General features: G+C 43.2%; 2 protein-coding genes across 2 annotated transcripts; one reads left to right on the top strand and one right to left on the bottom strand.

Annotated features, from left to right (window-relative positions):
• Nucleotides 1-201: 201 nt before the first annotated feature.
• Nucleotides 202-4073, top strand: LOC100191811 (Ubiquitin-like superfamily protein). The gene is made up of 3 exons (NM_001137235.1): nucleotides 202-892; nucleotides 2404-2956; nucleotides 3640-4073. Exons 1-3 carry the CDS (start codon nucleotides 261-263, stop codon nucleotides 3796-3798), a joined length of 1344 nt encoding a protein of 447 aa, NP_001130707.1. The 5' UTR covers nucleotides 202-260; the 3' UTR covers nucleotides 3799-4073.
• Nucleotides 4074-6708: 2635 nt separating this feature from the next.
• On the bottom strand, nucleotides 6709-7548 carry LOC100275480 (uncharacterized). The gene has a single exon (NM_001149544.2). It carries the CDS (start codon nucleotides 7461-7463, stop codon nucleotides 7017-7019), a length of 447 nt encoding a protein of 148 aa, NP_001143016.2. The 5' UTR covers nucleotides 7464-7548; the 3' UTR covers nucleotides 6709-7016.
• Nucleotides 7549-8996: the final 1448 nt, after the last annotated feature.

Below are 8996 nucleotides of genomic sequence, written 5' to 3'. Positions count from 1 at the left end.
CCACCAAGATTTTAGCTTCGGCGCTGGTCCCACAAGTGATAGATATAGAGCGACAGAGCCAAAAGTGAGAGTAGTAAAATGATATTTTTTTTTCGTGCAGGCCCACGCGTCGGTGGGTTCGAGTAAGGTATCCTCGTCATGCCTTCTCCGTTATAAAGACGTCTTTGGTAAAGTTCTCTCTCTCTCTCTCTCTCCGTATCTCGCTTCGCCACCGCCGGCGAGAGCTAGGGTTTCGTGCGCCACCGTCACTTCCGCCCGCCATGGCCGAGACCTCCACGTATCAGATTCTGGTGCGTCTCCTCGACGGGCGTACCAGATGTCTCCGCTTCTCCACGCCCACCGTTTCCGGCGCCGTGCTCCTCGACGCCGTCGCGTCGATCTCTCGCGTTCCCGCCGCCGCTCTCCGCCTCGTCACCGGCGGCATCGACGTATCGCCCTCTTCCGTCCTCGCCTCAGCAGCTGATGGCCAGTTCCCCTATGCGTCAGCGCTCCTCCGCCTTCGAGGAGGCAAGGGTGGATTCGGCTCCCTCCTCAGAGGGGCTGCCTCCAAAGCGGGTCAGAAGAAGACCAGCAACTTTGACGCCTGCCGCGACATCAACGGCCGCCGCCTCCGCCACGTCAACGCTGAGCGCCGCCTCGAGGAATGGAAGGCCGAAGCCGCCGACCGCCAGCTAGAAAAGCTCGCCGAGAACTTCATCAAGAAGAAGGCCAAGGAAGCGGGCCGCGGTGGCGGACCCTCAACCGCTGAGGTGGACAAATATCTAGAGAAGTACCGCAAGGATGCTGAGATCTGCGTCAACGTGGTTGAGGAATCCGTGCGTGCATCACTTGGAAAGAGGAAGACCGCACCTAAGCTGCCCTCTGGCGCAGACGCTAAGAAGCTTAAGTTTTGGTGAGTACTTCCGATCTTTTAACATGTTAGTTCACTACAGATCACCGAGATCAACTAGTTCTTATGAAAGTTTGAGTTTCACATGCTTAATTCAGCTACTACCTCCATCCCAAAATAATAAATCAATTCCTAGAATCACTTAGGCTCTTTTTGAATACACCAGAGCTAATATTTAGCTGCTAAAATTAGCTGGAGACATCCAAACAATAATTAGTTGGAGACATCTAAACAACCCAGTTAATAGTTCAGCTATTAGTTACTTTTAGTTAAGACATCCAAGCTAATAGTCTAACTAACTATTAGCTACACCCTCAACCACTCATTAGAGCATCTTCAAGAGAGGCTCTAAACATGGTCCTATTTTAAATATAGGGCTCAGAACCATAAAACACCCTTCAACAGCGGCCCTATTTTATAAAATTTCATCAAATGATTACAGGGCTCGGTCACTTGGGTCGTAAATATAGTACCTCATATACTGAAGTCTATCTTGGTTTCTCTTAATCTCAAACCATTTATTTCCTAATAACATGATTTATTTCCTAAATAGCATTATTTAAGGGCTAACTGTTGGAGTAAAAATTTCTTTTTAAGACCCTAAACACTCTAGACACGGTTCTATTTTAAATTTTAGGACTCTATCTTAGAGTTCATTGTTGGAGATGATCTTAGTTATTAGCTGGTTCAACCCAGCTAAAATCAGCTAATAGTTAATTAGCTAATTCCACTAGCAATTTTTTAGCCAGCTAACTATTAGTTCTAGTACATTCAAACATGCCCTTAGTCTATCTTAAGTTTGGCGTACTATATACTAGGAAAGGATAACCTCATCTATGACACCAAATAAGTGCACTACAATTTTTTTCCATGAAGGATGTTGGTGCTAATTTCTATAAATTTTGGTTCTCTTAAAGAAGTTTGACTTCGACAACACTAGAAGTTGATATATTTTGGGACAGAGGGGGTATTTATAAGGCCAGTCACAATTGAAGCTTCATAGCCTTGTTTTCAAGATGTGGCAGTCTTGGAAACTGGACATGAAACATCCTCTGTTAATTGTACAGTTTCATTTTAGTGTTTCATTCATAGCCTAGCTGCAGCACTTGATTGTTCCATGTTGTTGTGATCATATGTGCCATGTGAACTATATAGCCATTTAATATTGTTCTAAGTATTAACATATTAGAACATGGTCATATTCTTGTTCCATCTCCATGAAACTCTCGTCCTCTCTCTAATACCTACAAATTCGGGCAAGTAATGTAGGCATGTAAGAGGCATTTCATGTTTGATTTTCTCAAATCAACATGTCAATTCTGATAGTTGTTCTGGTAAGCCCTAAGCAGCAAATTTAAGTTATGTGATGGTTGGGGTTGGGGGTAATGAAAGTTCTGTGCAAGTCTGTTTTGTTTTTAGGTAGCTAACTGAATCAAATATATCCCTTCACAACGGCTTAATGTTTGCTATTCTAGTTTGTGTTATGAGGCGTCTGAATTATTTTGATTATGCAGGTTAGGAAAGAACAAAGTAGAAGAAGATGAAAGTGATAGTGACACTGATGTGGATGATGAGGACATTGAAGATCTTAAGAGCGCAGATGCAAAATCTGTAGTAGTTGATGAAGGCAATTACTCAAATGGATGCAGAAAAAATGAGGAGAAGCTTGATCTTGGTTCTGTTTCTGGGTCATCACATTCAGAAGGAGAGTCTTCAGGAGAAAAGTCCCAACTGACAACAAGTTCAGGAGCTGAAGGTGGTGACTTTGAATCTGGTGATAGTGCAGAGCTTGAGGTAGGAATGTTGGATCATCCCATTTCTGTTGCTGCTGCTTCAGAAGAAGTGACAGCAGATGAGGATAACACTGCTTTAGCTACTTCAAACCAAAATAATCCAGAGGTACCACAAGTTGAAGAAGTGCGGAAAGCAGACAAGGATAACACTGCTTCAGCTACTTCAAACCAAAACAATCAAGAGGTGCCACAAGTAGAACAACATGTTGGCATCAGCAACTCTTATTCAGAGCCGTTGGACCTTGCAAAGTACAGTTCATCTGCAGAATTGGAGGTATGTTTTTTTTCATACCAGGTTTGTTCCAATTTACTATGTCTAGCACTTGTCATCAATTTTTGCCAATTTTGTTCCAATTTAATATTCATTTGAAATGGCAAATGGGATAGCCTTTGGAAATTAATTTGGAGTTAGCTTATTGTAATAGATATAATTAGTTCTCCAATAGTCCAATACTCTGAAGATGAACACTTAGTTGTCTCTTTTTGCCAATTATGTTCCATTTTGACATTCATTTGAAGTGACATATGGGATTGGCTTTGAAATTGATGGGCAATCAGCTATGGGAGGTTCATAGTCCCACACATGCAGAGTGTAATGTGCAACAGTGATAATGCACATTTAAACACATGCTATCAGCACATTGTGTCAGTCCACCACATGCTTCATTCCGTTTTCTTTGTACACTTGTAAATCTGTTTGACTTGTATTGTGGTATGTCCAATTGTCCATATGCTACTTGGCTGTTTGAGCACAGCTCACTGGATTTTCCCTTCATCTCTTCCCTTTTCCACATGGACTCTACGCAGAAGGGACCGGGTTTTTGTTTGGTCATTGTTTTTCTTCTCTGTATGAACTTATAGTATATATCAAAAACTTTGCTTTCTGATGTCCTGGTCTGAATGTTATTTCTCAGTTCTCATATTGCTAGCCTCTTTGATTTTGCTGTTGCCTTGTAGGTGCTTGGTCTGGAGAAGCTAAAAATAGAGCTGCAATCTCGCGGATTAAAATGTGGTGGAACTTTACAGGAGCGTGCTGCCCGACTCTTCCTTCTGAAGACAACTCCATTGGACAAGTTACCAAAGAAGCTGCTTGCAAAGACTAATGGGCGGAAGTGAGAAGTTGTACCAATATATATAAAGAAGTACCAATGATGCAACGTTTAAGATTTTCTTTGTCAATATATGGAAATCTGTTGTGGTGTAATCATGTGTTATAAGCTCTTGGCTTGGTTTGACAATTAATGAGATGTCTGTACGTGCTATATGTTAACCGTTACTTGGAAGGCGCTCAGTTTGGGCTAGCGTTTGAATTCGTTTTAGTTTTTGATGTTTTAGTGTATGTTTGGAACAGCTTCACCAACCAAAAAAAAGTAGTAAGATTTATCTGGATCTATTATAGAGCAAAGATTTACCTAGACCCATTATGGAGGAAAGAGGATTCAACTTAATGAAACAACTAAATCATTATGAAACAGCTCCAGTGCTACACTAGTAGAGTTATAGACAGCTCCACTAGCAGGTCCGGTTACTGTTGCGGCGTGGACAAGGAATATCCACGTCTCATTTTTACTATTTCGCTGTCAGTTGTCCCTCTTTCTGGCTTGTCTGAAACGGTCAGAGATAAGTCACGTTGCCCTCTTAAAATTGATCACGATAAAATTTTGGAAGCGGTATTAATACAATCGTTGTGACGGCCTCATTAGTGGCTTCGACGAGGGACTACTGATTTGAAGTTACCGAATTATCCTCGCCATTATTGAGCTAAGGGCTCGTTTGGCAAAGCTCTAGCTCCTGCTTCTTTAGCTCCAGATCCTGATCCTCGTGAAGAGCTGATCCTCCTGATTCTACTAGAGAATCATAATCGTTTTTAAAATCGTTTGGCAAGTAAACTGATTCTTGTCTGCTGAGAGTTGGTGGTCTGTGGCGATTGTCTGTTTTACCCTTTACAGTTCAAATTTGTTACAAACCAATAAGTAGGATGCATATACGGGAAAAAATTATGAAACAATAACATATAAAATATTCCCATCATAGTAGTGCATAAAATGGTCTCAAATGTTTAATCCATAAATTGGCTCGTTATGTTTTTGTCCAATGGCAATTGCAGGTAATTTCGATCAAACTTTAAGGGGAGGTCCATATTTGGTTGGTTGAGGAGCTGTTTTAAGGGAGGGTGGAGCAGGTTTTTTTAGATCCCACCTTTCTTCACAAAAATGACTCCCAATCTTTCGGCTTCACACGAGAATCAGTTTAAAAAAATACACGTTTGGCACGGCTCCTCCTGATCCTCGCTTAGAATCAGGAGCTGGAGCTGTGCCAAACGGGCCCTAATTTGAGTGTGTTCGTTGCTCCAGCTCCTGCCGTTCATGGTTCCGGAAACAGGCCGAAAAAGTGGATTATCCAAAAAGAAAAGGAAAAAAACCACTGGCTGGATTACGTGCTGGGAAGGGATGGCTAATAATTATTAAATTATATGCATCAATTCAAAAATTTAAACTAATGCACTCGTTATATCAAGACTCTCAGCTTTCAGAGGCGAGCAACAATTTTTTTCTTTAATTGTGCTAAACATAATTTAAACTTAGATCTCTACTTTTGATATTATATTAAGTTACATGTACCAATCGGTTCTAACCAAAAGTTCGAGCTAACGAAGAGAGGTAGATAATTTATTTGTACTCTAATAGTAATCACTGTTGTTATTTTTGAACCTCCACAAAATTGGTTGCAGTATTAGGCTATTTCCGGTCTAAATTACCATACTCCAATATCTAAAGATGCCACATAAGATTTCAGTATAATACTGCTAGAAAGATACACCATTCACAATGTGCAATATCATACTTATATATTTATAAACCAGTCAATTGGTGTGATGTTGTGTCTATTAGACTGGAAACCAAACATTATTTTTATGCTACGGACTAAGATATCGTGTCAAAACAATATCTTATACTGGCATATAGCTTGTGCTGACGTTGTGATCCCGCGGAGGGGAGGGGTTGACTGCGGCGGTGGCGCGAGTGAGGATAGGAGGACAAGGGCACGGGGAGTGGTGGGGTCGTATGGAAGGGAGAGATGAGGGATGAGGGATTATATAAATAATATTGTCATTTGGATTTGAGTGAGTAAGGAAGAGAGAACTATTCAGCGATCTGAACTGTTGATTTTGATGCTGTGTTAAGTCTGAGCGCAATTTGTTTGGTGGATTTAGTTGAGGTTATGGTGTGAAGATGATTTGGTTGGATGAGTATTGTAAAATTAAAATTGATGGATTATACAGTGGTAAGATAAGATACAATTTTATTCTCCCTCTTACTAAATGTCGTACCACATCAGCAAAAAGAAAGGCATCTCATTAATAAGTATGATACTGCCTATTAGGAATAGCCTTATCGTAGCTTACAGTAAGGATAGACATGCTCAGGTAACAGCCAGTTTAAAAAGCTAAAAAGGATGTATTGTATTACAAGCCATATACAGGTTCCAAGGTACTTATGTTGGCTTACATAGAATGCTAATCCAAGACCAAGATGTATTTATTATTACACGGTCATCTTATTCAAAACTTTTTTTTTTAAAAAAATAACGCTTTCGATCTAGCTTTACAAATGAAGAGCTGAAGCTCTGAGTAAACCGCCCCTTTGACGCTTGCTAATATAACATCTGACCTTGACAGCCGTCTTGGGGATGGATGAGATCATGAGAAGGTAGATCAGAAAGGAAGAAATTTGGAGCGGATGGGCGTGAAAACGGCGGGCCACTTGCGCAGAGGTCGACTGTTTCTAGCAGTTATCTGATCTACCAAGCCCCGGTGACCACTGGCTCAGCTCCTGACGTACCACTTGCCCGCCCCGTTGCTTTCTCCTCGTGTGAAAGGGTAAGGAACGGCCAGTGCAGCCGCCAAATGCTCGCTGCTGATGCATGCATTCGCCGCCGTGGCAGGTTTGGCTTGGCTACCCCGTTCAGAAAACAAAGCTTGGAGATGAAGCGATAGCCGTGAGCGAGGCGATAGAGACGAGAAAGTGATCATGAACTAAGAAGCTAGCTGAGCTGCACCACTACTTGTGTAGAGACTAGAGACTGGCCATGCTGCCATAGAATCATCTCCACAGCACTCCTACACATATGTACAGGCACGGCCCGGGTGACCAACGAATCATACACTACTCACCTGAAACCGCGACTGTCCTAGGTAAAAGCTAAAAAGTTGTTCACGTCTAACTTAAAACACTACTGCAAGTTGTTCACGTACTAAAGCAAACTGCAAGCTCCGGCGCTCAAAGCTAGTGGTGTGGCACCACTGGGCGCGCGCTCACACCTGTTCTCCTCTATCAGTCTATCGGCGGGAGCATGCGGTTGCCTCCCAGTCCCAGCGTCTCGGCGCGCGCCGCCGCGCCACTGCAGCTCCCGGCCCGTAGCTCGCTTCTGAGCTCGGCCATCCTGGCCTTGCGCACCCGCGCGCTCTGCGCCTCCATCAGCCTCGCCACCAGCGCCTCCGCGTCCTTCCTCTCCATCACGATCCTCACCGCCAGCACCTTGCTGGACGCGGCCGCGCCGTCGCCACCACCCGCCCGCAGAGCTCGTCCCGCGCGCGTCGTTTCCTCCTCAACGTCGCCGTCCTGCTTGCGCGCCGTGCCCACCACGCGGCTCGGCGTGGCAGGAGGCGCCGCCTCGGTGACGGCAACGTTCTCGGAGCGCCTGCGCCTGCGCGCGGTCCCGGCGCCCCTCCTGCCGCCGGTGGCCTCGCGGGACACGCGCGGCGGCACGGTGTTGCCCATGTCTGTGCGTGCGTGCGTGGAGCGGCACTGGCCAAGTGAGTGCGTGGTTACTAGGGAGTGACACGAGATTGTGGGTGGTGTTCGCAACTCGGATGGTTCCTCGGCCGTGCTATTTGTAGCGCGTCACGAAGCGGATGACTTGTTCAGACAAGGGTAAAAGGGACGTGTTCGCAGCGCGGCACGGATAAGTTCCCTCGCTATCGTCGTGCTCCACCTCCACCTCCATGGGTCCATGGACGAACGGAAGCGCGCGAACTAAGGTAGTGTTTGGTTGAGGAGCCAAGTAGAACGGAGTCGTTCCATCCCTGATTCTAGTAACGGAGCCGCTCTATTTTGTGTTTGTTAATCTGGAACGGAGCGGCTCTGTTTTTTGTTTGGTTGCAGAGTCAACGGAACGGAGCGTGACTGTGAGAGCGGGATGGGAACGGAGCGGCTCCGTCCGGTTGATTTTTTGGAGCGGAATGGTTCCGGATCTGAGAAGAATATTCCCTAATTAGAGTCATTCCGTTCTAGTTACTTTGTAACCAAACAGCAACAAAACTGGAACAGAACGACTCCGTTCTACTTAGCTCTTCAACCAAACACTATCTAAAGGCCCTGTTTGATTGAGACCACATTAGGTCTTGTTTCGTTACTCTAATTTTATGTAGATTAGATGAAATTAGAAAATTTTATGAAAGATCTTAACTTTTTTAAGGATCGAAACTCACTTAGGCCTGGTTCATTTATTATATCAATCCAGCTCTGGCTTAGGATGAATTATATCACAATCCATGTTCCTAAATAATTTAAGGCTACTCAAATTTTTATTCGATTAAACCAAACATGGATTATAACGTAAGGATTTAGAATTTTTTTAAACTATGGAAGACATGTATTCTATCCATAGCTCATCAGGTATGGAACAAATATATAAATATATTGCAGAAATTTATATTATAATCCATGAATCAAAAGAATAACTAACTTTAAAGATACAAAAATTAAATGATGGATTTAATCCTACCATGTGATTAGATGTGAGGTATAGATTTACTTAATTCATACTCGGATTAAATCTATGATAAGATTTTATCCTCGTAACTGAACAAGACCTTAATCCCATACAACGAACAAGTCCAACTACGACCTTAATCCTCGGACGTATGTAATCCAAATAAAGTGGCAGGCTGTGTTATGGAAAGGTCTCTGACTTAGAACCAAACCGCCTAATAATTCACGTACTAGTGCATAGCTATACTTCGTCGTTGTTAAGAAATTCTTTTTAGGTATGTATAAGAAAAATCACTATATCCATTCCTTGTTTTAAACGGTCTCGAATAAGTTTTTTTTTTCCGGAACAATGATAGATAACACGTGTTCTAGAGCCAAAGTTAGTGCGGCGTATTTGCATCGTTGGTAACTGTATATTGTCATGATCTAGGATTCATAAAAAGACTGGGCTAGCCTATGTCCAACAAAAACAATTGTATATATATAATGGCATGCACGAATTTCTTCTAGCAACCAAGAATTTCCTCATTTTTCGGTGGG

Source organism: Zea mays, chromosome 3, assembly GCF_902167145.1.
Source record: "Zea mays cultivar B73 chromosome 3, Zm-B73-REFERENCE-NAM-5.0, whole genome shotgun sequence".
Classification (NCBI taxonomy): Eukaryota; Viridiplantae; Streptophyta; class Magnoliopsida; order Poales; family Poaceae; genus Zea; species Zea mays.
This window is presented reverse-complemented; position numbering and strand designations above follow the sequence as displayed.

Coding starts and splice junctions, on each gene's coding strand:
- LOC100191811 (NM_001137235.1), top strand. CDS start 261: ATGGCCGAGACCTCCACGTATCAGATTCTGGTGCGTCTCCTCGACGGG. Junction 893..2,403: donor GCTAAGAAGCTTAAGTTTTG/GTGAGTACTTCC, acceptor TTGATTATGCAG/GTTAGGAAAGAACAAAGTAG. Junction 2,957..3,639: donor GTTCATCTGCAGAATTGGAG/GTATGTTTTTTT, acceptor GTTGCCTTGTAG/GTGCTTGGTCTGGAGAAGCT.
- LOC100275480 (NM_001149544.2), bottom strand. CDS start 7,463: ATGGGCAACACCGTGCCGCCGCGCGTGTCCCGCGAGGCCACCGGCGGC.